Source organism: Platichthys flesus, chromosome 1 (assembly GCF_949316205.1).
Source record: "Platichthys flesus chromosome 1, fPlaFle2.1, whole genome shotgun sequence".
NCBI lineage: Eukaryota > Metazoa > Chordata > Actinopteri > Pleuronectiformes > Pleuronectidae > Platichthys > Platichthys flesus.
Window position 1 is genome coordinate 4,879,195 of NC_084945.1, and position 17,083 is coordinate 4,896,277.

The following is a 17,083-nucleotide window of genomic DNA, read 5'->3' on the forward strand; positions in this document are numbered from 1 at the left end:
TCACAACAGGGAAACTGTGTGCTTTAACATATTCTTATAATATTGATTTGGTTCGTTCAGCTCATAGTAGTTGTGTGTTTGTGTGTGTGTTAACTTTGGGGCAAAATACCAGGTCTAAAGTTTCTTGTTCTTGGCATATGACTCTTTTGACCCTGATTGGAACGCCCACACTCCAAACTGGATTTTAACTTTTTGTTGCCGTCTCATTTCCTTCGCCCCCAGGTGCTCTGAGCGAGCGCAAGAAGGTCACTCTCGGCACCCAGCCCACAGTGCTCAGGACCTTCAGGTCCCTGTCGACCTCCAACGTGTTCGCCTGCTCCGACCGGCCCACCGTCATCTACTCCTCCAACCACAAGCTCGTCTTCTCCAACGTCAACCTGAAGGAGGTCAACTACATGTGCCCACTCAACTCTGAGGGCTACCCTGACAGGTCGGCAGCAGACCACGTCCAGCTTGTGCATATTAGTCAGTCTCGGTCTCACAGAAAGACAATGAAGCTGCACTAAACTGTGCTGTGAGAAGTGCAGAAGCAGTTGGTTCCAACGTGTTGATTATAAAATACAAACAATCACCTTCTCTTTGATTTGTTGGGAGTGCTGTGTGTTGTTTCACTGCGTAAATTCATCTTGTTTTATGTTGTTCTCTTTACAGTCTGGCTCTGGCAAACAACAGCACTCTGACCATCGGTACCATCGACGAGATTCAGAAACTCCACATCCGCACTGTTCCCCTCTACGAGTCTCCCAGGTCAGTTCTCTGCTTTGAAAGTGAACTTCACATAAAGATTTCACACCCATCGTCCAAACAAATATCCTGTTAGTTCATGTTTTGTTAGGGTTCTGTTGAATCTTTTTTTTTGTTGCCCTCTGCTTGTGCTCAAATCTACAGACAAGACATTGAGTGCAGTGTTTCCCAGAGAATTTGATTCTACAAATAGCTGCCTGGGGTTTGGTCGTTGCTTAACCTGGTCTGTGTTGGCAAATATCATATATTATATGTTCTCATGTCCTCTAACGTGATACCAGAGAACTCCCTCTCTCTCTCTGTGCTTCTCTGCAGAGTTTGTGCGATCATCAATAAAACTGTCTCGCGATTAAAAACACAAACTGCCACAGGTGGTGTAAAGCGATGAGATTTGACCTGTAGTTCACTGATGGTCGTCCTCTCGAACAGCTTTAACGAAAATAAAAGTAAATAATGCAAAAATGGTTCAGTTAATATACCTGGACGGCCCACCCAGTGAGGTCTGTGTGGAAATCTGTGCTGAAAACACTGCATTATTGTGTTTTCCAGTCAAAACACAGACAGCAGTCCCTCAGGGAACTTTTTTCTGAGCCCTTTTGCTCTTAAGGTGTTAACCAGCATCTTCCCTCAACTTTTTCTCACTCCTCTTGTTTCTTTCTCCATCTGCGAACATCCCACCAGGCGGATCTGCTACCAGGAGGTTTCCCAGTGTTTTGGAGTTCTGTCCAGCAGGGTGGAGATTCAGGATGTGAGCGGCACCACATCTGCTGTACGCCCCAGTGCGAGCACTCAGGTACCGTTGCTCCATGTTGTGCTCAGACAATAAACACCCCAGGGCCTGTTTGTTTTGCACTCATGTAACCAAGCATTCTGACTGAAAACTTTATTTATAGTATAAGACTGGGGCTTTGTTGGGAAAACAGATGTTAGACACCAAGCAGGTTTAGTCAGGCTGGATTTTATAAACCAGAATTTAATTCATCCTGTTGATAATCAGAAGACTTAATTTGATCGTATTTTGTAAATAAGAGTATTTTATAAAACAAGAGTATATTTTAATGTAACCCTTATTAATGTAAATTACGTTTTCTATTTTGGCTTCGTTATGAACCCCCCCTAAATATTATTTATTTTAAAAAGTTTAATCATAGTCAATGACTATACAATATCTTTTTTATTTTTTGTTTCAGTGTCCCTCCAGAGACACGAAAGTGCAATAAATGAAGACAGAGTAGACCCACTTTATAAGTGCTATACCTGCTGGAGCTGCATTTAGCTGTTGCCAATGTTCAAATCAAACTCAAATAACATTAAACAAATTGTTTGATTTGTTTTCAAGAGACACAGTTAATAAAGTTTCAGCCGCCAAAGACAGAATAGTCGAACAAACATTTAAGGGTGATTCACGCTTGAGGAGCCAATCAAAAAGTCATTTCAGCCAGATTTGTAGTGACAGCCTGTGGAGTGCTCACTTAGCTTGGCTCTGTGGTGTCCCCTAAGAGACAGGTGTGTACTCTGTGTTTGTATTTACTGCATCAGCAGCTCGGCTTTGTAAAGATGACACCTCTCACAAGTGATGACCAGAAAAATGTTTCAGTGTTTTTAAATTCAGCCGCTAGAGACGGTTCTGACAGCTCTGTCGAACTGACTCAGAAATCAATTGTGAATGTTCTCTAAAGCCTCTATTAGCTTTCTCCTTATTGGTTCTTTACTTTTGCTCCTGCCCCTGCTCCTGAATCCACATCCTTCCAGGCTCTCTCCAGCAGCGTGAGCTCCAGCAAGCTCTTCCCCAGCAGCACCTCTCCCCACGAGACCTCCTTTGGTGAAGAGGTGGAGGTCCACAGTCTGCTCGTGGTGGATCAGCACACCTTTGAAGGTGAGACAGCTGGATGTCCATTTTACATTTGATCTCACAAATCTGGTTCTTTTCATATGGGCCTGCTGATGGTAAAATAATGTGCTCAGTTTGGAGAAAAACTAGGTCAGTGTAGAAAAGTCTTTCCACAGCCCCAACGCTAATTCATCAAGCTCTCCTACGTTAATATCTGATCTTAAAAATATGTGCAAACTTACATTTATCTGTGTCCTTCCTTAATTTAATCTCATGCATCATTTAAAGTTATTTTAGCACTTTGTGTTTATAACAGTATTCGTTAATTTCTAAAATAAACTCTGGCTCTTTATGTAATAATTCAGTGGTTTAATGCTTCGGCCATTAAACAGACCACTTCCAGTGCACATGCCAGCTCTTTGCTCGGTTCTGTTTTGCATTGCAGATTTTGCTGCGCCAAGCCCCTTAAATTAAAAAAAAATCCCGCAGTTGCCACACCTGCATAAATTAGGGTATGTTATATGTTAATACTATGTAAATAAGGGACTGGTTCAGCACATTGTGTCCAAAGCCGACTCCAGTTCATCAGTGTGCGATCGGATAACCTTCTTGTGTAGATGCAGTTAGATTTTAATCAGTCTCATATATTTATATTATAATGTGGTAGCTGCAGCTTCTGCTTTTTGAACCAGGGTCACGTTTTCTGGTTGGTATTGAGCTATTTAACGTTTAAAAAAATACTGGATACAGTTACGACACTGGAATCTGTTCGTTTTTTCTGAGCAGTTCATTCAAAATTGTCATCTGACGTCTCAGTCACAGGATTTTCAATGATTTCCATTCTTCATGTGCTTTATGGTCAATGTAAGGCTATGTAAATGATGTGTTAATGGATTCATAATTATGTGCATGCCTTGAAGTTAAGGATCATGTGATTTATTTCTCTACTTTACCCTGACGTTTACTCTTGCTTAAGCCCGAGTGCCTGGGATAAAAAATGATTCAAACCAGTGATAATAATGGAAAGTGAAATGTTGTGTAGACCTAATTAGGCGCAATACAACAAACACACCAAAAAACCTTCTGTCTTTATTCTAAGAATGTAGAACGTGGATAATTCTAGGTTGTTACATAATCTTTCTGCAGCATAACATCTTCCAAGGCACAAACAATGATAAACCAACCTCCATGTTGTCTCCATGTTTTCTGGAAGATAGAATAAATGCACATTCTCAAATTGTTATGCAAACTTTACATTGTAAATCTTCCTCACAAGTGACAACCAGAGTCCTGTCCTCCACTCCGATGTGTGACACGCTCTGGAGTTCTTTCACTTTCTTGTGCAATTAGAGTTTTTATCGACATTTCAGGTGTCCTTCCATTTACAGCCTGACAGACAATGTCTGGGTTCTGAAATAATGATCAGTGCGGCCGGCCGTCTGTAATAATTTCATTTCTGGATCAAAACTTTTCAAAAACCCATTTGGATTGTCTCCACAAAACTTTACAATTATTATCCAGACAGCAAAGTGGAGCGATTTAGATATTTTCATTTAATGAGAGAAATATTACGACTTCAGGTAAATGTGATGGCACCCAATTATCTGCTCTGTCAGGTTTTGTGTGTGTGTGTGGGGGGGGGGGGGTGATATGTCATCTCCTTAGACTCTTGTTTTCTACCTCTAAATGAAGTGGTTCAGATAACAGATCTGGGTATGTGACCACACGTGTTGTTTCATGTTCTGCCAGATTGTGATGTAGCAATGTCCCTGTGTTCCCAGACAAGCAGCCTCCAGCTGTAATAAACCAGAGTCCTCCTTTTAAAGTAAAAGCCGAAGGACAGTCGTGAAAAAATAAGCACCACCTGATTAACAGGGCGATGCATTATTCTGCTCTCGCATTCAGTTTCCTGAGGGTTTTTTCGTTTTGTATCTCCGTCAGTTCTCCATGCCCATCAGTTCCTGCCCAGCGAGTACGCACTCAGCATGGTGTCATGCCGTCTGGGAAAAGACCCGTCAGTGTATTTTATCGTCGGCACCGCCATGGTGTACCCAGAGGAGGCCGAGCCCAAGCAGGGACGCATCATCGTCTTCCACTACACCGATGGTCAGTATCCAGGTTTCTCCTTTTGTTCCCATGTGTTCCCCAAACAAACAAAAACCCAAATGCACTTTTCTTGTCTTGTTCCTCCATCTTGTCCTGTTTGTCCTCTCATCCGGCTCCTTTTACTTTGCTCTCTTTATCCTTCACCTGGTTTCATTTTCTCCTCCCCACTCTCTATCTCCTTTTTTTTCCACTCACGGACACTGTGTCCTACCTTGCTCTTGCTTCCTCCCTCACTTAATCATTTTCTTATCACTTCTCATCAGACTTTCCTCCTCTCACCCCTCCTGATTCCCCTCATTTCTTTTCATACGGCCCACTCCAGGTATATTGCTTGACTTTAATTTGTCCTCCCATGGTTTTTTTGTTCTCAGCTTCTTACTCTGAATGCCTCGCCGTCACCTTTTCTCCACATCTCTCTCAAAACTGTTGACTAGCACACCATGCACCATTCTCGTAGATCCTGGTTTAGTTTGGCCCTGAGCGTGTAGCACTCTGAATGTTAACTCTACGCAGACTGACGATGTGCTCTTCTTTCCTGCAGGTAAGCTGCAGACTGTGGCTGAGAAGGAGGTGAAAGGAGCCGTGTATTCTATGGTGGAGTTCAATGGCAAACTGCTGGCCAGCATCAATAGTACAGTAAGTGGTGCATGATGGGGTTTGAGTTCTCAGCGAGGCATAAAAAGCACTTGGCTTTAACTTTACTTAACCGCAGTCATCCTCATATGCAATACGTGGGAACTCCTGCAGAGTAAATGTAGCTTGAATATTAAATTAGCCTCCAGGTGCACTTTGAATTAAGTTCATCTGTCTGATTCTATATTTTACCGCAGACCTCACTGTCAAAAAGTCATAAAGAATTGTAAGTACAATTTAAAATCTTTCTTCTCAGCCCTTGGGAAGTTCCTGATGTAGTGTGTCTTTGAGTGAAGCTCTCTCGTCGTTTCTTTTCCACTTTCCACCTGAAAAGACCTGGTGTTACCATTTGTCCTGAGTGGTCAGATCTAAGTTCAGGTCTGAAAGCTCTCAAATCCGTCCTCGGATCACTCAGACGAATGGGAACACCAGGGGCCAGGTGGAGGTGAAGAAAGACAGATTGTTTGGTGGTCACAGGAGTGATATCATTAATAAAAGATAACGCACTGAGTGGTAACGTGTTGCTGCTGCGGTTAATGAAGTTAAAGCAAGTGAGAGTGAATATGACACAGAGGAAAGTGCCTGAATTAAACAAGCGGGAGGCTAAAAGCAAGTTTCTCATTGGAATTGAAGAAGAAACTATTTTTTTGTTAACCAATTTTCAAGCAAATGAAAATAGTTTTTCCCCTCTCCTCTAATGTGAGTGTGAGACTAATTGATAGAAAATGTCACATTTGGCTCTGAAGAGGCCGTGACCAGCATTTCTTTCTTTCCCTTTCCTGACATTTCATTGTCCAAATAATTATTTCTCATACTTTGGATTCCGATAATGTCATTTTCACCTGAATCAAGACGTTATATTCTCTCTTTTTCTGTTTCTCTTCTCATTTCTATACATTTTCTCGACTATTACAGAGTCTGGTCCAGTAAAAAATTCTCTTTTAGTTTCATACTCTGATTGTTTTATTTCTTCTCATCAGTGAGTCAACCTCCGTATGGCTTGTCTGCTTCAACTTTTCCTTTCTTTGATTTCTTAAGAAGCATGTTATCTGCTGAGGAAGATAACTGCCTCCTCTGTCAATTCAAATACGTAAATAGATTTATTCTGTATGGATTGCTGTGTGAAATCACTTGACATACAGTTTGAAAGAAACCGCTCCCCCCCCCCCTACTGTCCTGAAATGCTCCGCTCATCCACATCAAGCTATAGATGGATTAAAAGGATTAAAAGCTTGAAAAGGCGGCTTTATCTTAATATATCGACAATCAAATAGTCATGGATTCCCTGTTTCCGTCAACTCATCACACAGCGTTCACTTCCTGCCACCTCCTTTCTTTAAAGCTCGCCACAGTATTATATTAAAATAACTTTTGGCTACAAGCAGCATTTTTCTCATATGACAATATTTAATTGAAAACATAAGTCACAGAATTCTGTGTTTTATTGTGGTGTCAGTTTCTTTTATTCAAGGAGCTAATTTCTCCACCTAAACTCACCATGACGCAGCGAAGTTAAACAATCGTTGAGGTCTAATCCATCATGGAGGTGATTTCAATTTTCCCGTTGACAGCCGCCTCAGGAGACCATCATGCAGCTCGGTGCTAAACTGTGACATTAGTCACTTTTGAAACGACTTCATAATTTACATGTCAGTGAATTCATCGACTGGACACACTGACATTTTCTTGGTTGTAAATGTTTAACTTCATCGCTGTTGCTTGTTTAAACTGCTTGAAAGGCTTGGGAACTATTCTCACTTGTAGGAAATAATCTGAATACAATGACCTCATCGGAGAAGACGGAGTCGTGTCAGGTCGATTTCAGTGGTCCCATGATCCAATGCCGCTTCATTAGTCATGTAACTAGGTGTTTTGAAGGATGAAGTTACATATTAGGCTTCATATCATGTCACACTCTGTCACGTACATCAACCAGGGAGCATCGTGAGTCAGGATTGATCTGGATCTGATTCAAGTCTCTATTTCATTTACTTTTGCAAGGATATAGATGTTATAATTACCGGATGCGTTCCAGGTCTTTAAATGGCTCAGGAGGTTCCGCTTTATCTTCAGCAGCAGGTGTTGATAGTATTAAAAAGGATAAAAGTAAGAAAATGGAGTCACATCAAATCAGTTTCCCTTCAAATCAATTAAGCTGCACCAGATTTCACACAATAATAGAGATCAGTTCCCTAAATACATATTTAATCAAGATCCATATATTATTCCCAGGGAAATCAGGGACAATGTCAAAACACGCTCTGTCTTGAAGAAAGTGGAAAATAAACTCTTGGATCCATCCCAACTTTTAATGTTTAACCACCTTGGTTTGAAGTAATTAATTCAAGACCTAAGAATCAAAGATTTGGAGTAGATAAATATGTAATACGGGCAGGATTCTCCCTTTTAAGTATTGTAAAAAACCCACAACAAACATTTGTTTTGTGCAGCACTGTGAAAAGATTTAGCCCAAAGTGCTTCACATGAAAGGGATTAAGATGAAGAAATAAAACGGAATACGACAACAAAGAAAAGATGGAACGTAAACAATAAAACAATGAAGCGTCAGAAGAACTTTGATTGAAAATCAAAGACTAAAAATGTCAAAGCCATATACAGAAGTGATTTTAAGTGAAGGACCCATTACCTGAAATACCCCATTAAGACGATAGCCCTCTAAAAGAAATCAACTGAACTCCATCAGGTCCAGTTTTTATTTCTTCTGTTTACCTTCTGTTTACCTTAAAGCACGTTTAACATTGCTGAGCCCACATGATTTCATGATGTCAAATGGAAAAACTAATTATATCCAGCGTGACACCCCCACCTCTCCTATCATTCATCCACCCTACAACCCTTTCTTTGAAATTGTCAAACAGTGCAAAAGAGTCAGTGTAATTAGGCGTTAAGTGTTCATGCAGTGTGACGTCCGATAACCGGGATTCTTTAATCAGCGCCTCACGCTCACTGAGGCGAATCATATCCAGAAGTGATGAAAGTAAAACGCCCGGGTGCCCATTCATCCAATTCTGCCAGAGCTAATTGCTCTCGAACAAGTTCTCACCTCGACTGTCTGTTTCAGGTGCGGTTGTACGAGTGGACGGCTGAGAAGGAGCTGAGGACGGAGTGCAACCACTACAACAACATCATGGCCCTGTACCTGAAAACCAAGGGGGATTTCATCCTGGTGGGAGACCTGATGAGGTCCGTCCTGCTGCTGGCGTACAAACCCATGGAGGGAAACTTTGAAGAGGTGAGATGTGGACGAGGGTGGAAACCAACGAATCCCAGAGGTTTAACAAGCTGAGCCTAGTTTTCAGTTTGCTCTCGACAGGAAGGATTTAAAAACACAAACAAAGCTGCTGGTTCGGAGCCGTTAGTAGCTCGGTTTCCTTTTGGTGTTTTTTATCCCCACACACACACGTTTCAACTTGTATTTGGTGCGTGCATATTGCTCCTCCCGGTTATACCTGACATATGCTCAACATCTCATCCCTTTGATGAGCCGAGTGTAAAATTGATTTGTAGAGATGAAGCGATTTGATGGGTCCCGCGCACGGCTGAACTCCTGCTGTGCTGCTGTGCTCATTGTGTGAGAGAGCAAAATAATCAATTTAGATGCAGAACAGGCTTTATTTTCTTCCTTTTTCAAAGGAGACATATTCTGTTCACATTCAGGTTCATAATTATAATGTTGGTAATGACTTATAAAGGTTTACATGCTCAAATATTGTGAAAACACATCACTTTCCTCATGCTGGGTATAACAGCGGCCGGAGCTCCAGTGTTTCCTGTGGGGAAGAGGAGCTCCCTTTACCACAGACTTTGGACTTTTTAACTCTGCAGTACTTTAACATTCATGAATGTAATAACTAAAATGAAAGAAAAACTGCATAAGCCTCATATTTTTCCTTTAAAACCTTTAACCATTGAAATTGCCTTATTTATACATTTCAAACCATTATTTTCTGAAAGAGCAGCTATGATGAATATTTATTGCTTCCCTGATGGACCCTTATCATTCTGACAAACCCACAGATTTTTCTCAACCCATATCTGTATCGGTTCATCTCAGCTCTGTGGGGCGTTGGAGAATCTCTCAGAACAGTGTTTTGGTTTTCCAGCCTGCAGCTTTTACTGGTTTAGTTCGTCCACTCTGCTCTCATCAGCGAGTTTTCCCAGATGCACAGCATGCAGCTGTTTGCAGCAAAATAACTCTGAAAATCTGTTTCATGCTACCTGGCCGGCACCACATGGCCGACTTGTTTAAACGAGTGGCTGCTGAACAGAGCAGATATTTCCCCTTCGGGAGACTGAAAACAGGCCAAAAACCCAGTTTCTTAAAATGGTAATGTAGTTAAATAAAGAACAGGGTGTAAACAAGTTCACTGTTGGGGCTTTACATGGTTGTAATATGTCAGGGTTGTGTTGAAGGGTTTACTCTCCTTCTCCTGCATAGCTCAAAACACACAGCTTGAGTTGGGCATTTGGAAAACACATTCATTCATTAGTTAGATGAAAAGATTGATCCCCGTCTCACCAGTGGGGTAAATCCAGTATGAAGCTAGAGTCAGTAACCAGTAGGTAGTTTAGCTTTATCCACAAAAACACACCATGTTTGTTTGTCTGCTTCTCAGATCGCTCGTGACTTCAATCCCAACTGGATGAGCGCAGTGGAGATCCTGGATGATGACAACTTCCTGGGGGCCGAGAACGCCTTCAACCTGTTTGTGTGCCAGAAGGACAGGTGAGCAGAGCCTCTCATCTTAAAGTAAAGAAAAACTGAGGTCATTCAACCTTTCCCATCATCATTATGCTCCCCTGAGCTGCTGCTCCGGAACCAAGGGAACAAAAGGTTTCAAAATAACCTTCAACGTTTATCCACTCAAATCCACATTGGGTCATTAGGAGGCTCCACTGACTCCCATGATACTTTTATAAGAGCCGCATCTTTGATACTAATGTGATGGAACAACATTGTCCTTGCATTTGTTTTTGAAATCACGAGTCAGCCTTTTTCATTGTCGTCACGGTTCTCACACGAATGTTGATTTCAAGGAAGAGATGTGTCCTGAAAGTGAGTGTATTACATTTATGCCACCGCTTATTAAGCGTCTAATACGTCAGCTTGGACCACTCAATGCTTTTGACCTTTAGTTTTGTATCACATCTCTCTTCTTGTTTCTCTCCACTGTTCTTCACCCTTTTATCCATTACCTCTCCGTCATTCCTTGACCTTTACCAACGTCTCTCATATCTGTGGCCCTCTTGTTTTTCTTCTGCCTAATCGATCACCCCCTGCCCCCAACACTTCCTTACCTGACATCTTTTTCTCTTTGTTGTCACACTTCTACCGCCAACATTGTTGTAATTCCTCCCCTTCCTCTCTCCCATATTTTCATCCCACCTCCAGCGCTGCCACCACAGATGAGGAGCGGCAGCACCTGCAGGAGGTGGGGGTCTTCCACCTCGGGGAGTTTGTCAATGTCTTCTGCCACGGCTCACTGGTGCTGCAGAACCTGGGAGAGAGCTCCACGCCCACCCAGGGCTCCGTGCTCTTTGGCACCGTTAACGGCATGATTGGTAGGAGCACGGGCAATTTAACACTCACAGAAGCATTTATATACACACAAACATACGCACACAAACACACAAAAGCACAAAATATTGCTGCAGGTGACCACTCGCTGTGTTTCACCTCAAACCATGAGCTTTTGGATCATTTTGGTAAACATGCTTATTTAGTGCTTGGGGAGAAACTGGGGGACAGTCGGCTTATCTCTATCAAAAGCTGACAACCTCTTGTAGCACCTTAAACGATCGATAATTAACATGTCAGTTTATTTAATAACAACCAAAAAATCGAATAATCCGAATTGTAGGCCTCAAATTATCTTAAATGTGTTGAATACTAATTCTTATGTCAGGTAGGTCTTGATTCTATTATTATTCAGTTTTCTAATGTCTCCATTGCTCTTTATCTGTAGTAAAACTTGAAACAAGCCAAACGTGGAGCTGACAACTTCAGTCTAGTAGGAATTTAAGACTGTGGATACCTACTGTCTCTGTCTGTAGTGAGTCAGATAACGTGGTGTTCTGAGGGGGGTTCTCCATCCGGCTCCTTTACCTTTTATTCAATTATGGGTGGAAGTAATTCTGGGACTCTGATATTCTTAGGTCTGTAAATTCCTTCTTATTGGTCTTCAAAATTCTTAAATTGAACTTGTTGAAACCTAAGCTGAGCTAACTGAGAATCTTTCAGTCTTTTTATCTTGTTTTCAAAAACAAGCTACTCCTTTAAATTCTTCGTTTTTTCTATTGCCCCTGGATTCTCTCCTCCAGGGCTCCTTCATCCAATTCCATTCAACTCTAATAGCATCGAGTGGCACAGACAGTTTTATTTCTGAGCTTTTTGTTTGGTGATATACACAAGTGAGACTTCTGCTTGCAGCTTGATTCAGTGAAGATGCTCAGGATTCACCCTGTGCAGCTGCAAAATGTTTGGAATTGAAAAATTACTGCACTGTCCCTGCAGCTCGGGATAATCCACTGACATCTCTGTGAACACTTTTGTTATACTTGAGGCAGAAAAATAGTTCACAGTGAAAAGAGTAAACCCACTAATCACTTCCCAGGGACAAAACAGCTTTATAGTAAAAACAAATATATGTATACAATAAAATCTAGTTTAAAAAACTCTTGAAAATGTTAATATCCGTTAATTTAATGCAGGAAAGTAAAAAAAAAATATATTAGAATTACATCCACAATCTGACAAATCAATGAATTATAACAGACACAGTTCTCATTTCAAGCTTTTCCAATGATCATCTGACGGCAGCACAGAGACGTCAAACCAAAACCATTTATCCTAAACTAATGTTTTCCATTTCTGCAAGAGAGTGAGACATCTCCGTTGTTCACCTCATTACTTTAAACTGGTAACTTAAAGCCTGGCAGTAATGATGGCCCAGATGAAAAACAGGCAGTGTGCATCATTTGGACACAGCAGTAAATTACCCCATGCACTCGCACAGCAACGACAAGCAGCACATTGCATTCTCCCCCCCCCCCCCCCCCCCGCCATTCTTTAAAAAGTCCCTGAGGGAAGTTTAACAGGAAATGAGAACCACTGTCACACAGTCCAGTGAAAACTTCCCGCAGTGGCCCCGTAAACCAAAATGGTCTTCGGTGTATAATAAGGGAAAAATAGCCCGGCTAGTGTTATCGTTTGTTTGATGGTCAGATAGATTAGATGTTTCTCAAGAGAAGCTGTGAAGTCACATGATTATTCTGCCTAAAAGAAAGTTGACAAACTTTTAATAACCCTGTTAGAAGAAGAGGTGATGTAAACGGAAAATGTCAACTAAGGTTAAAAATCATTTTACACAAACTCAGAGCTTTTAACTTGTCTTAAATGTTACAGGTGAAAAGATGGTTTCATATTGCACTGTGAACAAAATCTATCATGAATCGATACTGATAAAACTTAGACATATGCATCTTTATTCAGGTAATTGATTTACACGATACGGGTCATTTGTTAAGATAAGTTACGATCATTGACAACTGAAACAATATAATTTATTTATATAAAAATGACAAACAGCTTCTCAAACAATTCCCTGATATGATAAACTCAGGATCGATCATCTCTGGGATTTTTAAACTGTTGACTGTGCAAAAACAAGCCAATATGTAATCGAGAGAATATTGGCAAAAGACATCAAACAACAGATATTGCAAATTAAAGGGTTCTTGTGTAGGATTTAGCGACATCTAGTGGTAAATACCTAAGTGGCGCTAATTCTCTGATAATGTGCCATTAAACAGCTGCAGAGGAAGAGGACACGTGAGATAATATGCGAGATCCAACATTTGGTGATTGAACTAAACGACTGAATCCATTATTCCAGAAAAATCTGTAAAAATGAAAATGATTTGTCGTCCTGACAGTTCCTGGCAGTTTGTCCCAAAAGTCCAACTCTTGTGCTGCTTCGTGTTTAGTGAAACGAGCTCTGCATTAAAACTCAGTGCAATTCTTTGTGCTGTCAATTTCACTGGAAATTATTTCCCCGGAGCATCGGAGTAATGCACTCACTGTCACGGCCGTTGCATTTTTAGCGCAGAGGAAAGCACGCTACGCCCTCAAAGCTCTGGGATTCCACCATTATACTGGGAAATCACTCACTAAAATAAAGCAAGTTTGAAAGGCCATGAATAATTAAGTATAAATATCAGGCTACTTTACTCCCGCCATAGTGCCAGCATACAAACATGAAATCTGCATGAGGAGGATTGCAGTCACACTGATGATCTTTTCATTTATTCATCGTGCAGGTTTCATGAGTTCCACTACTTCCGTCCCTCAAGAAACCAAAAGTGTTTATCGTGTGCTGCATTGTCGCTTGATTTAATGTGTGTGTGTCTGTGTGCGTGTGTGTTAGGTCTGGTGACCTCCCTGTCCGAGGGCTGGTACAGTCTCCTCCTGGACCTGCAGAACCGCCTCAACAAGGTCATCAAGAGCGTGGGCAAGATCGAGCACAGCTTATATCCTTGTCATGCACATGTGGACACTTGCCATCTGTCGCAGGCGCCCGGCTCTGACCACTGGGGTCGTCTGGTCACCAGTAAACCAGACCGTACAGGTGATGGGAGCCACTTTAATTGGCTCTGAAGGGGTTTGATGGAAGTGTCATGTATGAACAGGTTTCTATGTGTTTACTCTACAACGTGATCTGATATGATTCGCTACTTTAGAGGTTAAACGTTAAATACAATACCAGTTATGAATACAAGTGTCCTTAGGATGTTGATCGCCACCTGGTGGCTGGCTGCAGCACAGCTCACAAGTCCTGCCTCCTCCATGTTAGTGGGCGGGACATGGGCCACACTATAGTTTCTGGATAGTGGAACAAATTGGAGAAACCTTGTCCCTGTTTACTGGACTACTTATAAAGTCAATGTTAAATAGAGTTGACGAGTGATATTTGTTATAAAATAATTTCACACGCATTAATCACAGAAAGTCCGTAATAACATTTTAATGATGGTTTTGATTTAAAACCTGAGAACTAGAATTAATTTGACAACTAGAGATTTGATTGCACTTAAAGTCCCAATAAATCAGAGGGGGTTTGTATTAGATATGTTTTATTAAGAGTTTTCAAATATAAACTTAAGTATTTTTCTATCTAATCTTGTTAAGCTGCAGTTTAAAAACAGTTTCCAGCCGAGCCAGTGCTGTATTTCATCTCACTGTTCTACTCCATCAGCCGTGTGGTCCTCTGCACTCGGCTGTTTTCATTACACCTCCTTTTCATCACGCTGAATATCAGCCGGCTGCGCCCGAGGTGAGATATTTGATATTGTACCTGGAGATCGACCCTCGGGCGCAGCAGCTGCCTTGTATTGATTTTCCTTGACTGCGCTGCACCTGGAGGTCCTTCCACACCGAGCGGAAGACAGAGCAGGCCACGGGATTCATCGACGGGGATCTGATTGAAAGTTTCCTGGATCTGGGCCGGGCTAAGATGCAGGAGGTCGTCAGCACTCTGCAGGTAGGAGCTCATGTTCATCCACGTCAGCACCGATTCTCAACCGGATGAAACTTTTCCTTTATCCTGCATTGATGAGAGGAAATATCCAGACTGAGGCTTTTCAGTATTGTGCGAACACGACAGTGATTCACACTCCTATTTAACAGGCATTAAAGGCAGCTTACTCAACAGCTCCCACTGCCAGCTTGTTGTTGCCGCCGGTGTCGACCTGTAATGGGCACGAATACGATAGTTGGTTTAATAACAGGGAGGCCCGAGCTTGTTTTTATAGAGCACAGGTCCAACTGGAGCATCTGGGGAAGTGGTGATGTAAAACTGCTGCTTTCATTTGTATTTTTGACTCAAAGCAACATTGGACCGTTTTCATGAGTGGGAACAGGGAACAAGTTTCACGGCAGAACAGGTGGCTCCGCTCTTTGTTTACCTGCCAAAGGAGCCTCTGGCAGGTAAACAATTCATTACACGCGGCTTTGAGTCTGTCTTCACTCACGTTTCTCAAAATGCAATTTAGAAGGAAACAAAAATAATCTCTTTTTAGCTCTGAAACAAAGACAATTCTCTGTTTCCCTGACAGGACCAGATGATAAAAGACAATTCAAAACATTTGAGCCGGTCGTTTGCCGAGAAAATTCCCTTTTCTATTTGAGTTTAGCTATAAAAAAACAACTCTCTGTACAACATCAGAAAACAGAGTGAAATCTCCATTTCCTGAAACTCAAGGTTGATGAGAACACGCAAATTGTTTTGTCTGATCAAATCCAAAATTCAAAGATATAAAATTGACTGTTCCGACAAGAACGAGCAGCAGAATCTCGTGATTGAGAAAATAAGAAGATCGTCTGTTCTGAAGCTGCCTGTTTGGAACGGGCTGTTTGTCGGCAGCTACGAGTTTAGTCAGTTCATATTCAAATTGAATGCATCTGCACCGATTTCCACACTGATCTTCACACATGTCAAGTGTGAAGCCCATAAGAGATTTCTGGAATTATTCAATTGATTACAGCGTTTAATGTTACTGCAAATTGATGAAATCTTCTGATTGGCTACTTGATTAATCGACTAATCTCAGCTGCTTCACTCGAAACGCCATTAAAACAATCCAAAATAAGGGTTTTATCTTTAGTTACTTCCTTTGCAGCACGTTGAGTTGCAGAACATTGATGACATCGATACACTGGAAACCACATTTTAGTGCATGTGCCTGTTTATTCGTCCCTGTAATGTGACATAAGTGATCTCTGCTGGGCTCGGGCTCGGCAGCGGAGGCTCATGGTTTGGTTCGATTGCAGATCGATGACGGCAGCGGCATGAAACGTGAGGCCACAGTGGACGAGGTCATTAAGATCGTGGAGGAGCTGACGAGGATCCACTAATGTAACTGCCACCTGGACACACACCCCCCCCATCAACCCTACCCCACCCGCTGAGGGAGAGCAGAGTCACGAACACAAAGTCTCTGCAAAAAAAAACCAAGCGAAAGAGAAATGGATTGTGTTTTTTGCAGATTTGTAAATAATTATAAATAAACAGTATGTGCATGTTCGTCCTTCAGACTTCAATGATAAGTCGACGGCGGAGACCCTGAAGGTTCTGGACGACGAGTGCAGCTCCTCGTTCAGACAAGAGTCTCCGGGTGAAGTGCGTTTAAAATGCTGTTCGAACAACAGAAAGACCAAAGTCGAGACATTGGTCTGAGTGTGTTGGAGTTTGTGTGCGTATGTGTGATTGCGTCTGTGTGGAATAAAGAGGAAGACAACCCCCCCCCTGCCCGGTGATTTTCCTCAGTGAAGTCCTCTGGTATATTTGTGACAGTTACTGGCCGGTTTAAGGTTTGACGATTCCCCCCCACCCCCCACGGCTTAAATCTGACATCCAGGTTATTGTTGAAGTCTGGAGTGAAACACACGTCTGAGAAACAAATTGAGGAAATTGTAGATTTATAGCTATTTTGTCTGTGTGATGTTTTCTTTGTCTATTCTAATAAATTTGCTTTAGTACTGGTAAACACCTGAGTTTCACTTTGTCTCTGTTCCCACTTTTAGAAACCAGTCGCCTCTGCTTTTATTAGACATTTAATAGTCTCTTCATTTGTGTAGATTTGCTGATTCAGGGATTTATAAAATTTTCAGTTACTTGGTCCACCTCTTAATCTTTCAACAAATATTTATAGATTGCAATAAAAAAAATTTGCAGCATATATTCATCTCAT

At 41.7% G+C, this 17,083-nt stretch overlaps 1 protein-coding gene across 1 annotated transcript in view; it reads left to right on the top strand.

Moving 5' to 3' along the window:
• Positions 1–16,879, top strand: part of ddb1 (damage-specific DNA binding protein 1) — a 37,027-nt gene extending 20,148 nt beyond the window's left edge. The window contains exons 16-27 of the mRNA XM_062397632.1: positions 223–430; positions 652–747; positions 1,426–1,537; positions 2,497–2,620; positions 4,517–4,681; positions 5,223–5,317; positions 8,397–8,567; positions 9,952–10,061; positions 10,728–10,897; positions 13,762–13,864; positions 14,751–14,874; positions 16,164–16,879. Of these exons, the coding sequence (XP_062253616.1) occupies positions 223–430; positions 652–747; positions 1,426–1,537; positions 2,497–2,620; positions 4,517–4,681; positions 5,223–5,317; positions 8,397–8,567; positions 9,952–10,061; positions 10,728–10,897; positions 13,762–13,864; positions 14,751–14,874; positions 16,164–16,247 (1,562 nt within the window). The 3' untranslated portion in view covers positions 16,248–16,879. The remainder of the gene's footprint in view (positions 1–222; positions 431–651; positions 748–1,425; positions 1,538–2,496; positions 2,621–4,516; positions 4,682–5,222; positions 5,318–8,396; positions 8,568–9,951; positions 10,062–10,727; positions 10,898–13,761; positions 13,865–14,750; positions 14,875–16,163) is intronic.
• The last annotated feature ends 204 nt before the right edge of the window (positions 16,880–17,083 follow it).